Source organism: Ursus americanus, chromosome 20 (genome assembly GCF_024610735.1).
Source record: "Ursus americanus isolate L20-20 chromosome 20, mUrsAme1.1.p, whole genome shotgun sequence".
NCBI classification, from domain to species: Eukaryota; Metazoa; Chordata; class Mammalia; order Carnivora; family Ursidae; genus Ursus; species Ursus americanus.
The window spans coordinates 37,932,116-37,948,794 of NC_142146.1; the positions used below are offsets into that span (position 1 = coordinate 37,932,116).

At 42.7% G+C, this 16,679-nt stretch overlaps 1 protein-coding gene across 10 annotated transcripts in view; it reads right to left on the reverse strand.

Annotated features, from left to right (window-relative positions):
* Positions 1 to 16,679, reverse strand: part of TFDP2 (transcription factor Dp-2) — a 188,677-nt gene that overhangs the window by 10,645 nt on the left and 161,353 nt on the right. For 9 of the 10 annotated variants that reach the window (XM_045791908.2, XM_045791907.2, XM_045791906.2 and 6 more), the window contains 3 exons: positions 11,122 to 11,288; positions 6,869 to 6,974; positions 1,607 to 6,660 (listed from right to left, as the gene is read on the reverse strand). In XM_045791908.2, coding sequence (XP_045647864.1) covers positions 6,477 to 6,660; positions 6,869 to 6,974; positions 11,122 to 11,288 — 457 coding nt within the window. In that variant the 3' untranslated portion in view covers positions 1,607 to 6,476. Of the gene's footprint in view, positions 1 to 1,606; positions 6,661 to 6,868; positions 6,975 to 11,121; positions 11,289 to 16,679 lie in introns of those variants that run through there. The other variant, XM_087870247.1, reaches the window with a different exon arrangement.

A 16,679-nucleotide genomic window follows, 5' to 3' on the forward strand; every position in this document is an offset into this window, starting at 1 on the left:
GAGGGTGGGGCAGCATATCACAGTACCCTCTAACCCCCCATCAGCCCACTAATAATGAAAGACCAACATTATTTAAATTATTTATTTTCTCTATAGTACATCTCATTCAAATCATAATAGTCTGATCCATTCTTTTCTCAAGCACAACTTACACTCATCTCAGATGTTTTTTCTTTCTTTCCTTCTTTTAAGCTTACAGGATGGATAAAGGTACATTTTAATGGACAAAACCATCACTCAGAGTTTATTAAAAATACAACTTCCGGGGCCCACTGCCAGAGCTTCGGAGTGTCTGGGGTGGGTCCTAGAGATGCAACATTTAACTCTCCTCGTTAATTCTGCTGCAGGTGGTCCTTGAACCATCCTTAGAGGAACACTGCTTAGGACTTGTCTGTTATCTACTGGAAGCAATTTCAGGAAACCCAGGAATAATTAAGTATACAGAAATAGCTCTGCTATAAAATTTCCATATAAAAATAACGGTATTTATTTACAAAGTTTGAGATGCTATAATACATTGAGGTTAGGTACTCCAATCTAATAAAGTCTACGTTAGGCAAGTCAGATGTGGTGTCTGCATCTTCCCCTCACTTCTCTTGTTTAAACTGCTTAAAGCATGTGGCACCACAATGTTTCCTTCATGCAGAAAAAAACCAGACCTGTATTTTCTGGAAATAAACCCCAACAGCGCATGATCAGAGTAAAGCATCGCCAAAGGAAAAGGTGAACAAACTTGTGATCTGGGCTCACAGCCGCTCTCTTGTCTCAAAGTCAAGTGTGGTGGTGAACAAAACACCTCACGGAACTCCAGTACCGAACCGTGGCCCTCAGAGCTCAGGCCTGCGGTTGGCCGGCTGCCAGTGACAGGTAGAACCCGCCCTCGTACTACTGGGAGGAAAAGAACTGCAGTGTGCTCAGAGAAGCCTTCTAGCAGAAGAGCATCTGGCTCTTCAAACTTTGTACTATGAATAAAACGCTGACCCCAGTCGTGAACAAGCAAAATAGAGCATCAGGCCATTTGTTATCAGGTGGTGCCTGGCATGCGGAAGAGGACGTATGTTAAGTGACAACACGGTGAGTTTGAAGTGACAAAGGGTTTTCAACCCCAAACATGACCTGGGGGAGTTGCCTTGTTGAGAGAGACACGGACAGAAACAAACTAATGTGGTACAGAAGGATCCACTGATAACCTCTCAAGCCTCCTACCAAGGACCAACACGCAGGATGGTCTTTGCTCACGGAGGAATGAGTTTCTTCCCAGGTGTGAGGTCTAAACCTGGGGTCTTCCAGGTTGAGAGAGGCCCAAAGCTGACACCACAGCCTCCTGTTGGGGACTCACGAGTGGAGTCCCACTTCTGCTCCTCGGCTGTGAAGCACTCGGTGTGACAGAGGACTGGTATTTACTCAAAGCTGTTTGGAAGGACTATGGTGAGGGTGGGGTTTTCAGGAGGCCATGGAGCCCTCACAGGAGGAAGAAATTCTGGGCTGTGGTACAGGCTCTGCCAGACAGGCCGAGGGACGCTAGGCAGGTCAAGCTCTCAGCTTCTCAGTGAATGGGGTGGAAGAGATGTTCCCTTCCATTCTGAAACCCTTGGTGGAGAAAGGGTGAGTCCTGCCCCTGTTTAATCTACACTGGCTTCCAATGCAGCTCGAAGCACAGCGGCCCGAAGTCCAGTCTGCTGGAATAGCAAGGGTCAAGATAGCATTGGACTCTAGAGCCTTTTTTGTAAAGCAAAAGCTGTGTAAGAATGACACAGGATTTGACCTTGACTGAGAGCACAGTTGCGCAGAACGCACGTAAGAAACGAACACTCTCTGCTCCCCAGCACGATCACATGGCCGTCTACCATTTACGCTTCCGGACTTGGCGGAGACGCCCGGGGCGTAACCGGAGGGTCCAAGTTTCGTGTCCCCCACTTTCTCTTCTTCAGCATGTGTGAATGTAGACGTATGTGGGGGAACTGGGTCTCAAAGGTTACGTAAGCATAACTGTTCAGAGATACCCCGAAGGGGCTAATTCCTGAGAAATGTTATCATTTATGTGGGCATTTCAATTTTTCTTAAAAAGGTAAGATCTTCAGCAAACATCAGGCTTTTCCCTTTTGAGTAAGAGTGTGGCCTCTCCGAAGGTTAAACTAACTGAACGTTGTACCCTCTGTGACTTAGAGGGCAGGGAGGCACACTCCGGAGGCAGACGGCACGGTGGAGGCCCCTGGCACACACGTGTGGGGCTCTGCTACAAATACACATTTACGATCGGCCTAGGGACCGCTGCCGTGAAAATGGGGAGCCTATTTGTGAAAATATTCTGGGGGAGTCTTTTGCTCCACCAAGGCCAATCCACACGAAGAGTAAAAGATTATCTTTATCTAATATAAAAAGTAGATCGTTATGTATCCAACCACTTGAAAAACTACAAGAAAACACCTAGAAAAGTGATTACTTTTCTACGGTGTAGGTTCCACTGCAAGGTGATGAAGCTAATAATGAGACCATCAGGGGTTAGTCAGAATCTTCTCTTGGTTTATGGATACTGCTGTCGGCTAAATTTTTCTCTTAAATCTTAAAAATTCCTTAGTAAACTCCAAAATGTAAGCTTAAAACTGGAATTTAGTAGCAATTCCAAGTGCATGTTATGGGACAGAGTGGTATGGTAAGTCTTTCAGTCTTTTGTCTGACCCAGGACAAACGTCACTTTCTCGGGTGGGGCCTTCCCTGGCCACCCCAGCCAAAGTCGCCTTTCCCGCCACTGTCTTATTACCCTGTCATTTTTTCCCCTTCGCACTGCTCATTCTGTGTTTTCTGTTCTGTATTCACTCAAATACCTACTGGAGGATTAAATCTTTACGTTCACTGTCCAACACCCACCCTGTACTAACCACTAAGGAGGTATAATCTTAATACCTACATCCCAGATTTGTTGGGGAGACACTTCTTTCCAATGCCTGAGGATAGGGAGCTGGATAGTATTTAAAGGGCCTTTAAAGTGAACCACTGATGAAGTTCAACAGGCAACCCCCACCCCCCAGCCCCTCTCCGAGTGTGGTTATGAGAGGAACAGCTTTGGCAGCTCCCTTCCTCTGTAACCCTGCCCCCAAAGAACACCCACCACCATGTTCTGACTGTCCTGGGGCCCAAGTTACATCTACACTTGGAGCAACTTCGCTGTCTCCTTGACCCAAGCAGCCAAGAGAGTTGTGGGTAAGCCAACAGCCGAGTGACAAATGTCTGCACAGCTAAAGTGAGCCACACTTTTGTGAAACATCTCCATTTTAATGACCTGATAGGAGCTAATCTGCATTTGAGGACTGACCCTAGCTTTATTTTTTAAGTATGGCAGGGTACGGTTACACTGTAAATTCTGCCAATGTTGGGAGTTATCCTCTTTCATCCTGCTAAAATGGCATAAATTCCCCACCATTTCTAGAAAGAATTAAACTGCGGGAAACCAAACACGTGGTCATCATTTGTCATGTTGTCCAGGGCCAGGGCGCATGGCTAAGGCGAGGAGTCACTGTGTCAACACCCCCTTTCCTGACCGCTCCACAACGTCCTCTGTGGTCATAAGGCACAATTCACATCAGCACTTACTAGAACTGTTCTCATCCCCGTCAGCACATGAAAGGATGAAGTACACGGGACAGATCTGCGGTGAGGGGAAGGGCGAAGGGAAGCTGGGACAGGTGCCTGGGTGCCGGACTGCCGTGGACTCTGGCAGTGTTGCCCTCCCCATGTGCGGGTCAGACGAGGCAGGGCTGGTGCCCCTGTGCGAGTGCTATAGGGAGCATGAATTTACTGAGCGGCTGACACTGTGCACTTGGAAGGTCACAGCTGAACTGACCCTTGAGGAGGAAAAAGGCCTCTCGAACTCCCCGAAAAGCAGAGTGGCACCAGCACCTTCTGGGAGCGGTGTCTGTGCGTGTGCACGTACAGGTGTGCATGCGCGTGTGCAAGTAACCCCGAGGGCTACGCCTATGAAGAATCCTGGATGTTGTAACCGTAATTTCCTAACATTTTGTTACTTTGACTGCTATATGGAATTGTGACTGAGTGTTGAACTTTAAAAAAATCTCTTTGGGGAGATACAGAAGAATAAAAGAATTTATCTTTCTAAACATCTCAACTTAGTTTTCTGCTCAGGTAAGGCTTTATACCAGCAACATGTACTGGTGACCACAGTGTGACTCCAACAGACGTCCTCAGCAGTAAGCCAAACACGTTACTGAGGGATGGAGACCATTCCCACCAAACACCACACACATGTGGCTGAGAGGGCCAATGGCGGGGCACCAATTATGTTAAGAGTCTTTGGTTGCTTTAAAAAAAACAAACAAACCTGTATTTTATCAGTTTACAACACTATAGCAGCAGAGAAAGAGAGAGAATAGAGAAAGGGGTGGCGTCCCAAGAGCTCCAGCAAGGACTCCGCTATTTGGTGGAGGAATGGCTACGGTTCACACACTTGCACACAAAGGCTGATGTTCGGGTCTTGGAAACTATATAACATATTCTGCAGACTGAAGAGCTAGCTGTGGCCCTTGGCCTCTCCGGGTCCCTGCTGGGCGCCCCCAAGTACAGAGATGCGGTAGTTAAGGTTGGGGTTAGTAAAGGAGGTGGCAGTTTGGAAGGAAACTCAGTTTTACTCAACTGTGTAGCCGAGGATCTGCAAGTCGGAAATGTCTCGGGAGCCCTCGGGTCCCCGCTGCAGCCTCTGCAGTCTTTCAGACTCCTGCCGTCCACCCAGCCTCAGAGGTGCGCCCCAGAACTCAGGCTGAGACAGAATTCTCGAAGAACTGCCTCAGTCTCCCCGCCCCCTTGACCACTCCGAGTCTGCACTATGGCTTATTTCTGACAGAATGAGTTGTTATCTCAAAGGAACTTAAGTTAAAGTTGTGTGTTCTTGTGTATTAGTTTTCACGGCCTTAGTAAAAATTTTCGGTCAGCTGAATCTTTCACCTCCGGCTCACTGGAAGCAGAGTGGAAGGACTTTAAAAAGGCATCAGAAGGCATCCGTACTTCCCCCGTGGATTTAGAAAAGCACCGATCTGGGACAAGCTTAGTGCTGGGCCCAAAGGTGCTAGATTAATCTAGAGGCGAATCCAAACGATTCGAGTCAGAGAGTTATTCTCCATTACTATCTGCTCCTTTTCAAGGCCTTAATGTGAAATTAGATGCGGGTTCGGCCACGCTGGCAGAGGTCCCCACACTCCCCCGTTCAGAGGAGCAGGAACTGTGGACACACCGGTGCAGTGCTCCCAGTGGCATCTTTGGCTATGAAACAACGTACTGTATACTGCACGAGATGAAACAAATCCAATCGTTTGGAGTGATCAATATTTTTCTGTGTTTCTGTGAAACACTGAATATCAGGTTAGTTTGAAATGCAATTCAGCCAGGAATAAACCCAATATGGTATTTTTGATTCATGAAAATGTACAATAGGTGACATGTACAGGAAAACATTGCTGTCCATATTCTTGAAATAGACTTTTCTTTTAAGACAAAAGTAATGACATTTGGTTCATTTTCACAAATTGCACACGGAGTGAAACCATACAAGTACTGTAGGGAACTCTAAGCAAGCAGTTCGGTCATAGGAATTGGGTTTCTTTGTTTTGTTTTAAATGAAAAAGCTATATGAAATGCATAGCTTTGATTAAAACTATAGATACAATTTCCTTCTCTGTAAAACTCCAGATTTAGAATGCTGGCAAAGGCAGTGCTGGCAAAGTATTTAATGCACGTGGAAATGCTATTCTATTTTGGCTTCCAGAAGTAGCCCTAGAAAATTCTATGCACCAATGCATTGGCTAATAATGATCATTTCAGTTTTACTATAAATTATTCTAAATGTCACTTAAGTACTTAAGAATTAGCGCTTGCTCCTTTCTAGAAGCCGTCTAAGGCAGCTGATGCGTCAAGCACCTCAACTAGACTTTCCACTAGTTCAGCAGTTCAATCTGTGCTCCTTAGACCACAAGGATTGCTGTCTACATCCCTCACTGTACAACTCACCCCCACTGGGACCCTTTCATGTTCACTTCTGCTTGTACAAAGCAGCCCAGCTGAGGAAGAGACACATGACAAACATGGTGCCACGGGCTGTTCACGACAGCAATCTTCATTCTAAGGAGGGTTACGTGGGTGTGGGGGAGCACAAAGATCCCACCTCGTGGAAGATAAATGAGCTTCATTCATGCTGCCAATTCTTTAGGGACTACCCCCTCTATCATCTCAGAAAACCGCTTTGTTTGCGGTGTGATCCATTGCTCTGCTGTTCAGAGTTTTCATTCACGCTATGTTAACTTTCATCTCAGTCATCTCAGCCTTCATAGAATTTGCTTATCGTTTCTCTAGTTTTCACTGAACACACAGTGCAAACAAAGGCAAAGACTGAAGCAATCATTTCAAAAACAAGAGCTCACACTAAAAACACACATGAGCATCCAGTAGGAAACGTGGGTTTTCTCCTGTCTTTATTCTGGGGAGGAGGAATCCTCCTCGTCATCTTCCTCGTCTTCGTCGTTGAACGAACAGGGGGTCTCGCCTCGCGACTCAGAGCAGTGAGAGGCCGCACTGCTGGACTGGTGACTGTTTGGGGCAAGGAACTGCCCGGTTGCTAAGGCCACTTCAGCATCCAAGCACAACCCTTGGTTTACACTAGCAAATAATTAAAAACACACAAGCTCATTAATGCGGCAAATAGTTTAAGCTTCGTAAAACGTACGACTAACAACATGGGAGAGGAGGTGCCACTGGGCAGCCCTGCCCAAATCTGCTCCAGCCCCGGGCCGGCAGTGACACCTGGCTCTCCCCTGCCGAGGGGCTCAGGGCTGCGCTGCTTCTCTAACCCTGAAAAAATACATACCTTGATTGAGACAAGGCGGCACCGGTGGTCAGGTCTAAATTTGAAACTGACTGAGCAGAGTTCAAAAGTAGTCCCTGATTTAACCAAGAAGGTCCTGTGGAGATATCTAGAGGGAGAAACAGAAACAGAAGATGTCGGTGCGCGGCAAGCTTGGCAAGCTCCGCGGTGCCGCGGGTGCCGCCCGAAGCAAGTACGGACAGGGAAGGGCACGAGCCAGCTCAGGGGCGCCTGGGGGCTCCGTCGCTGAAGCGGCTGCCCTCAGCTCAGGTCACGATCCCAGGGTCCTGGGATCGAGTCCCGAGTCGGGCTCCCTGCTCAGCGGGGAGCCTGCTTCTCCCTCTCCCCCTGCGGCTCCCCCTGCTTCTGCTCTCTCAAATAAATAAGTAAAATCTTAAAAAAAAAATTACAGCTAGTAAGTCTCTTGTCTTGGGGAGAATCCACATTTCTCTGGCTTCAAAAAAGGAAATCTCTAGGACATAAGAACAGGATAAAAATATGGGAAGGTAGACTACAGTGAGGAAGAATTCAAATTAAACCAATCAGACTCCCATTCTTTTTTCTTAATTAAGACCTCGAGAGGGCAGCTGAGAGTACAGCGATCACTGCACCATTCCTGGACACCTGCTGTCTTCACCACCGAAGACTCTGATTGGTGTTAAACGCCAAAGCCAGGAGTGGGTAAAAAGAAAGTCAAATCGGAAATAGGTAAGAAGGACGGAGTGCCTGGGTGGGTCAGTCTGTTAAGCATCTGGCCAACTCTTGATTTCAGTTCAGGTTGTAACCTCAGGGTTGTGAGATGGAGCCCTGTGTCAGGCTGCACGCTGGGCATGGAGCCTGCTTTGGATTCTCTCTCTCCCTGTCTACCTCTCCCCACCTTCTAAAAAAAAAAAAAAAGGAAGAAATAGGTAAAGAGGATAGACACATTTTTGCTAAAATTCCCACTGTACCATCTTTTCACGTGCCCCCTAATCAACTCAGTGCTATTACTCATCAAAGATACATTCTTTTTCCTGATATCCTTTGCTTTGTAACTCAAACTAGCCCTTATTTTAAAAGGTCATATGCAGTCAAATTTCTAACGAAGGTGAGACAGGCATTACTGTTTTAGTCTGCATAAAATATTTTGGGTGTATATCCTTGCAATCTTATTTTCTGTGCATATACCATATTTCTCCAATCACAACTCTGATAAATTCTTATTGTAATTTTATTAATTTTATACTGGTCTCATTATCTAGAATATTTGCTCAAGAGAAGGTAGTGACTAGAACATGGAAGATCTAAATGTTACTGAATGAATGAGTATAGTCTCTTTCACAGCAAGTTTACAAAAGAGGTGAAAGAAACAACAGAAATGTATTCCTAAAAAGAAATTCTTTGACTTACATTACAAAATAAGACTGAACATACACTCAGAAAGTACAATTTAGTAATGAGCCTTTATTATAGTTAATCAAAATAGTTTTGTAATTACTGTGCCAAAAAAACAAAACAAAACAAAACAGAAAACCAAAAAACCCCCCCAAAACCTACAACTGTATGTACCAGGATTAAAAACGCTGCTATCCTGGCACTGTCTGACCAAGTGAGAAGCTTCCTATATAGGAAAAAAGGAAACTAAATGATTTCATTAATTTTAGAACGGCTTTGTGAACCTTTTTCTTTCTAGGCTAGCTAAGGCAGCACTTCAATTCTAAGAAGAATAGCAGACTTTAACTACATTAAATAAGAACAAGTCTGTGCAAGATGAAATTAAAGGCAGAATCCTGCGGTGAATATTAATTAGTATATATGAAAACTTTCTGTCAGAACACAGCTATTTACTTGTTTGTGAGCATAACACAGAAAATTTTCTTTTTTCACAATGGCTTTGAAAAGCCTACATTTCTTTCGCATTATCGTAAGATCCACACAATAGTTCTCACAATCTAACTCAAGAGCCATTCTGTCCCTCTGCACACTAAAAGCACACATTTCTTCTTTTAAAGTAACCAGAAAGTCTATGTCCCAGTCTGCAAATGAAGTCACAAAGAGATCAAAACCACAGAGCCTGCCTGATTGCCCTGAGCCTTTTCACTGAGAATACACTAAAATAAAGTTCTGGTGATTTATTGAGTAAGCCCTTTATTCAGACCCTGCTGGACTGCCACTATGTCTGGGCTGCTAATAGAACAGCAGGGCCTGCTCTGGGAGAGGGTGGCGAGATGGGAGTGTTGGGGGGAGGCTGTGGGGCAAGAAGATGGGGTCACATCTGCAGCAGGTGGATGGTGCCAGTTTAAGAACCAAACCCAACAGAACCCCAATCTCAGCCAACAAACTCTTGTGTTTTGACCAGAGGGCCAAAACCATAAAGCCAGATAAAATAAGAACGAGGGGCACCTGGCTGGCTCACTGGTAGAACACGAGACTCTTGATCTCTGGGTTGTGAGTTTGAGCCCCACGCTGGGTGTATAGGTTACTTAAAAATAAAATCTTAAAAAAAAATAAGAACTACCTCTTCACTCAAATTTATTTATTATACCTTAGAAGTATCATTACAGTGCCTTCAGAAAGGGATGTGAAGTTCTAGGTGGTAATATTTATAAATGAAGGAAACTGGTAAAAGCAAAGGCAAAAAGCATTGTTTATGCCTCCAAATTATATGTACAGAGGACACCATCGTCTTGGGAATTAGGACAATCATAAAGATTTCTGAATCAGTAAAAAAAAACTGAATTACAGAGCATGCAAAACATACTGTTTTTGTTTTCAAGTATACTCTTAAGAAATCAAAAGACAACCTGATGCAAAAATGGGCAAAGGATCTGAACAGACATTTCTGCAAGGAAGATCTACAAATGAGCAACAAGCACACAAAAGGATGCTTAGCACCATTAGTCTTTAGGAAAATGCAAAATAAAGCCCCAGTAAAATACTACCTCACGTCTACAAGGATAGCTGTAATAAAAAGGATGGACAATAACAAGTATTGAGAAGGATGTGGACAACCTGGAACCCTCATACACTGCTGGCAGGATTGTAAAATGGTACAAATGCTTTTGGAAGATAGTTTGGCAGTTACTCAAAATGTTTAAATTTAGAGTTGCCATATGACCAAACAACTGCACTACTAGATATACAACCAGAAGAAGTGAAAACTTAGGATCACAGAAAAACTTGTACAAGAATGTTTATGGCACCACCATTCATAAGAGCCAAAGACGTGGAAACAATCCAAATGTCTATCAGCTAATGAGTGGACAGATGAACGGTGCCATTATTCATACGATGGCAGTAAAAGGGATGAAGTGCGTGCTATGGCATGGGTGAGCCCTGAACGCACCGCTAAGTAAAAGAAGTCCGTCACAAAGGCTACATAGTGTAGGATTCCATCTGCATGAAATGTCCAGAATGGACAAAGCCACTGTGACCAAGCAGATTAGTGCTTGCCTAGGGCTGGGAGGAATGGGGCAATAGGGCGTGACTGCTAATGTGTATGGTTTTTTTTTTTGGTGATAAAAATGTTTTAGAATTAGCGATGATTGCACAACCTTCTGAATATACTGAATAGCAGTGAATTTTATGGTGTATGAATTAAATCTTAATTTAAAAAAATCAGGGTACCAGTTCACATCTACCTGATTGGGAAAATAGAACACTTCCATTCTGCAGGTGAGAATGTAACTTGTGAAATCGTATTAAAAACCTCTGGCATCATCTAGTGAAGCTGAAGCTGCCCGCACCTGTGACCCAGCAATCTCACGCCACACACCGGCACGTGGGCACTTCGGTGTCATTATATGAATGTTCAAAGGAGCACTGTTTTTTAATATCAAGAAATTGGAAACAAAACTCATAGGTTTATCATCAGTAAAATGAATGAATGGTGGTATATTCATACATCGGAGTTCTATACAGCAGTAAAAATGTATGAACTACAGCTACATTAGATCACGTGGATGGATGAAAAGATCATGTTGAGTGGAAAAAACCCGTATCACTAAAGAATGTATCACCATGATTCCATTTAAATAAAGGTCAGCAATAACTAAAACTAAACAATAAACTGTTCCCAGTTTACTATATTTGCGTTTGTATTTCTAAAGAAAAGCAAGCGATGATAAATAAGAAATTCAAGAGAACGGTTACGTTTAAAAGGGCACAGATTGGAAGGCGGGCATACAGTGGACTTGACTTTTCTCTGAGAAAGGTTTTACCAGGTTAGGGTTGGACATGCCATCAGGTACAACATGTGAAAGTGTCAGTGAACATACCTGTGATATAACCTTCTAACGCCTTTGGCACCAGGGATTTAGCGAGTTTCAGATCCTCCAGAGAGCATTTGCCTGACTCCAGGCCAAAGGACATTCCCATTCGCTTCAGTACCTCGATGTCATCATGGATCTCAAAGGTGTTGTCAAAATTAAAAAGATATTCAAACCTGCATCAGAAAACAAACTTCGTATGGGGCTTCAGAGGGTAGGGGAGGGCTGCAGTGCTGTACTCTGCACATTACGTAAAAGAATGAGGGCCTACGCTCAGCTACAGTACTAGAAACCGTTACTGTTCCGAGCAGTAACGGTCATTCTGCTGTGTTCAGGGGAATGACAGCCCAAATAAGCCACCTTCCCAATTAAAACAGTTTTCCTATGACAGACAATAGGCGTCCGTAAACTTCAGCCCTCATTAAGCTGTTACAAACAGGGACAACTTCGGTGTAAAGCCAATACTTTTCAAAGTTGTCTACAGCTTTGTCACAAAAGACAAATTATTAAGAAAGCCTTTTCACTTTAGACATCCCTACTAGGAGTTGGCCTATTAGGCTTGAGGAAAAAAACCCATTTTGGATGCCTACTTCATGTTCCTGAATCAAGTGTTAACTATAGCATACTTTATTTTTTATTTTTTTAAAAGATTTTATTTATTTATTTGACAGAGATAGAGACAGCCAGCGAGAGAGGGAACACAAGCAGGGGGAGTGGGAGAGGAAGAAGCAGGCTCATAGCGGAGGAGCCTGATGTGGGGCTCGATCCCAGAACAGCTTAACCGCTGTGCCACCCAGGTGCCCCAACTATAGCATACTTTAGATAACCAACAGATGGAAGACTTTTCACAAATGCACCAAAACTCAAATCCTGTCTTGAGAGCCTAAGAAGTGAAATGACTTAAGGAGAAAGTGTCACATAAATATATAGCACATTTCCAAATATTCTTGAAAAGTACCAAATCAGGATGCCCAGCTGCCCACTACAATGTTTCCCAAAAAAGGCGAATATAGAAAAACATAGCCCTTTTGACTCCTAGGCTAGGCCCTGGGGCACCTTCACCTACAGGCCTCAGGCCTCCAGGGACAGAGTGCAGGTGAATGTTCTGGCACAGTGGTGGGTTTATGTTGTCATGAAATTCTTATTAAAATCATGAGAAGGTAAAATTAGTCATGCTGGATCTAAGATCAGGGCAAAAATTACAATTTAAAGTGAAATGCCATGTTTAAATAATCTGAAGTATATAAATCTGAATAAAGGACATTAACAAAGTTTTAGGAAAAAAACCCCACAAAAAATCTAAGTGTGTGCCTGTCACAGGGATGATTCCTGGCATATGCTAAAAGCAAATGGTTCTGTAAATATAATCCCCATTGTGAAAAAGCCTCCAGGCTAATTAAGGGGAAAAGACTGCATCACCAAAGTAACTGAAAGACAAGGCTTTAGGACCTACCTTGAACAACAAGCTTCTACAGGCTGCACACAGCCTCCTTCCCTTCAGTCAGAGGAGGGCCGGGAAATGGCATGAGTCAGTAACTACTGAGAGATGGAAACCTCACCAGGCCCCAGCCTGGGATGAACAGAATCTATAATTCTCTTAGGACAATGGTTCCCAGATTCTCTTGCTATTCTTTCGAGACTTAGACGACTAAGTGATGAAGAGAATTTAATAATCCCTCACAAAACAAGAGGCTAACTGGAGAGAGAAACTAGAATTCTAAGTTTGTTTCTCCTGAAAATACGTTGAACATTCTCTAGAATTCTCAGTTTTATGAGAATATGTTAACAGTCCCTACAAATGTAGGTTTTTGTGAAGATTTTGCAATTGTGTGAATAATAATTCAGACACATACCATTTACTGACCACTGGGCTGGGTCCTTTAAGAACTGATCTATAACTTTTATTTTATTTTATTTATTTATTTTATCTATTTATTTATTTATTTATTATAATTCAGACACATACCATTTACTGACCACTGGGCTGGGTCCTTTAAGAACTGATCTATAACTTTTATTTTATTTATTTTATTTATCTATTTATCTATTTATTTATTTATTAAAAGAAAGTGTTTCTTTTCTTTTTTTTTATAATATTTTTTTATTATGTTAGTCACCATACAGTCCATCCCTGGTTTTTGATGTAAAGTTCCATGATTCATTAGTTGCATATAACACCCAGTGCACCATGTAATATGTGCCCTCCTTACTACCCATCACCAGCTTATCCCATTCCCCCACCCCCTCCCCTCTGAAGCCCTCAGTTTGTTTCTCAGAGTCCATAGTCTCTCATGCTTCATTCCCCCCTCTGATTACCCCCCTTTCTTTATCCCTTTCTTCTCCTACCGATCTTCCTACTTCTTATATTCCATAGATGAGTGAAACCATATAATTTTCTTTCTCTGCTCGACTTATTTCACTTAGCATTATCTCCTCCAGTTCCGTCCATGTTGCTGCAAATGTTGAGAACTCGTTCTTTCTGATAGCTGAGTAATATTCCATTGCATATATGGACCACAACTTCTTAATCCAGTCATCTGTTTAAGGGCATCTCGGTTCCTTCCACGATTTAGCTACTGTGGACAATGCTAACATTGGGGTGCATATGGCCCTTCTCTTCACTACGTCTGTATCTTTGGGGTAAATACCCAGTAGTGCAATGGCTGGGTCATAGGGTAGCTCAATTTTTAACTTTTTAAGGGACCTCCACACTGTTTTCCAGAGTGGCTGTACCAACTTGCATTCCCACCAACAATGTAGGAGGGATCCCCTTTCTCCACATCCTCTCCAACAATTGTTGTTTCTTGCCTTGTCAATTTTTGCCATTCTAACTGGCATAAGGTGGTATCTCAGTGTGGTTTTGATTTGAATTTCCCTGATGGCTAATGATTTTGAACATTTTTTCACGTGTCTGTTAGCCATTTATATGTCTTCATTGGAAAAGTGTCTGTTCATATCTTCTGCCCATTTTATGATTTGTTTATTTGTTTCTTGTGTAGAATTTGAGAAGTTCTTTGTAGATCTTGGATACCAGTCTTTTATCTGTAGTGTCATTTGCAAATATCTTCTCCCATTCCGTGGGCTGCCTCTTAGTTTTTTTGACTGTTTCCTTGGCTGTGCAGAAGCTTTTTATCTTGATGAAGTCCTACAAGTTCATTTTTTCTTTTGTTTCTCTTGCCTTTGGAGATGTGTCATGAAAAAGGTTGCTGTGGCGATGTCGTAGAGGTTGCTGCCTACGCTCTCCTCTAGGATTTTGATGGATTCCTGTCTCACATCAAAGTCTTTCATCCATTTGGAGTTTATCTTTGTGTATGGTGTGAGAGAGTGGTCAAGTTGCATTCTATTGCATGTAGCTGTCCAACTTTCCCAGCACCATTTATTGAAGAAACTGTCTTTTTTCCACGGGATGTTTTTTCCTGCTCTATCAAAGATTAGTTGCCAAAAGAGCCGAGGGTCCATTTCTGGGTTATCTCTTCTGTTCCACTGGTCTATGTGTCTGTTTTTGTGCCAGTACCATGCTGACTTTGTGATCACAGCTTTGTAGTACAACTTGAAATCCGGCATTGTGATGCCCCCAGCTTTGTTTTTCCTTTTCACCAATTCCTTGGCGATTCGGGGCCTTTTCTGGTTCCACACAAATTTAAGGGCTGTTTGTTCCAGTTCTTTGAAAAATGTTATTGGTATTTTGATAGGGATAGCATTGAAAGTGCAGATTGCTCTGGGTAGCATGGTCATTTTAACTACGTTAATTCTTCCGATCCATGAGCATGGAATATTTATCCATCTTTTTGTGTCTTCTTCAATGTCTATCAAGAGTGATTTTTAGTTTCTAGAATATAGGTCCTTTACGTCTCTGGTTAATTCCGAGATAACGGATGATTTTTGGTGCTATTGTAAATGGAATGGATTCCCTAATTTCTCTTTCTTCAGTCTTACTATTCGTGTATAGAAATGCAACTGATTTCTGAGCATTGATTTTGTATCCCGCCACATTACTGAATTGCTCTATAACTTCTAGTAGTTTGGGGGTGGATTCTTTCGGGTTTTCCATATAGAGTACCACGTCATCTGCGAAGAGAGACAGTTTGACTTCTTCTTTGCTGATTTGGATACCTTTCATCCCTTTTTGTTGTCTGATTGCTGTTGCAAGGACTTCTAGTACTATGTTGAATAATAATGGCGAGAGTGGGCATCCTTGTTGTGTTCCTGGTCTTAAGGGAAAGGCTTCCAGCTTTTCCCCATTGAGAATGTTATTTGCTGTAGGCTTTTTCATAGATGGTTTTTATGAGATTGAGGAATGTACCCTCTATCCCTACACTCTGAAGGGTTTTAATCAGGAAAGGATGCTGTATTTTGTCAAATGCTTTTTCTGCATCTATTGAGAGGATCATATGATTCTTGACTTTTTTCTTGTTGATATGATCTGTCACACTGATAGATTTGCGAATGTTGAACCACCCTTGCATCCCAGGGATGAATCCCACTTGGTCATGATGGATAATCCTTTTAATGTACTGTTGGATCCTATTAGCTAGGATCTTGTTGAGGATTTTGGCGTCCATATTCATCAGGGAAATCGGTCTGTAATTCTCCTTTTTGATGGGGTCTTTGCCTGGTTTGGGGATCAAGGTAATATTGGCCTCATAGAATGAGTTTGGTAGTTTTCTTTCTGTTTCTGTTTTTTGAAACAGCTTTAGGAGAATAGGTATTATTTCTTCTTTGAATGTTTGGTAGAATTCCCTGGGGAATCCATCAGGCCCTGGAGTTTTGTTTTTTGGAAGGTTTTTAATCACTGCTTCAATCTCTTCATAATTAATTGGTCTGTTTAAAAAATCAATTTCTTCCTGTTTCGGTCTTGGTAGTTTATAGGTTTCCAGGAAGGCCTCCATCTCTTCCAGGTTGCTTAATTTATTGGCATAAAGCTGTTGATAAAAGTTTCTAATGATCCTTCCTATTTCATTGGTGTTGGTTGTGCCCTCTCCTTTTTCATTCATAATTTTATTAATTTGGGTCCTTTCTCTATTCTTTTGGATAAGTCTTGCCAGTGGCTTATCTATTTTATTTATTCTTTCAAAGAACCAGCTTCTAGCTCTGTTGATCTGCTCTACTGTGCTCCTGGTTTCTAATTCATTGATCGCTGCTCTAATCTTGATCAACTGCTTTCTCGTGCGTGGATTAGGCCTGTCCCTCTGTTACTGTTCCAGCTTCTTGAGGTGAGAATATAAAAACTGCATTTTAGATTTTTCTGTTCTTTTGAGTGAGCCTTGGATGGCTATGTATTTTCCCCTTAGGACTGCCTTTGCAGTGTTCCATAGGTTTTGGGGTGTTGTGTCTTCATTCTCGTTAGTCTCCATAAATTGTTGAAATTGATTTTTGATTTCCTGGTTTATCGAATCATTCTTGAGCAGGATGGTTCTTAGTTTCCAAGTGTTTGAGTTTCTTCCAAATTTTTCCTTGTGATTGAGTTCCAGTTTCAAAGCATTGTGGTCTGAGAATATGCAGGGAATAATTGCAGTCTTTTGGTATCGGTTGAGACCTGTTTTGTGACCCAGAACATGATCTATTCT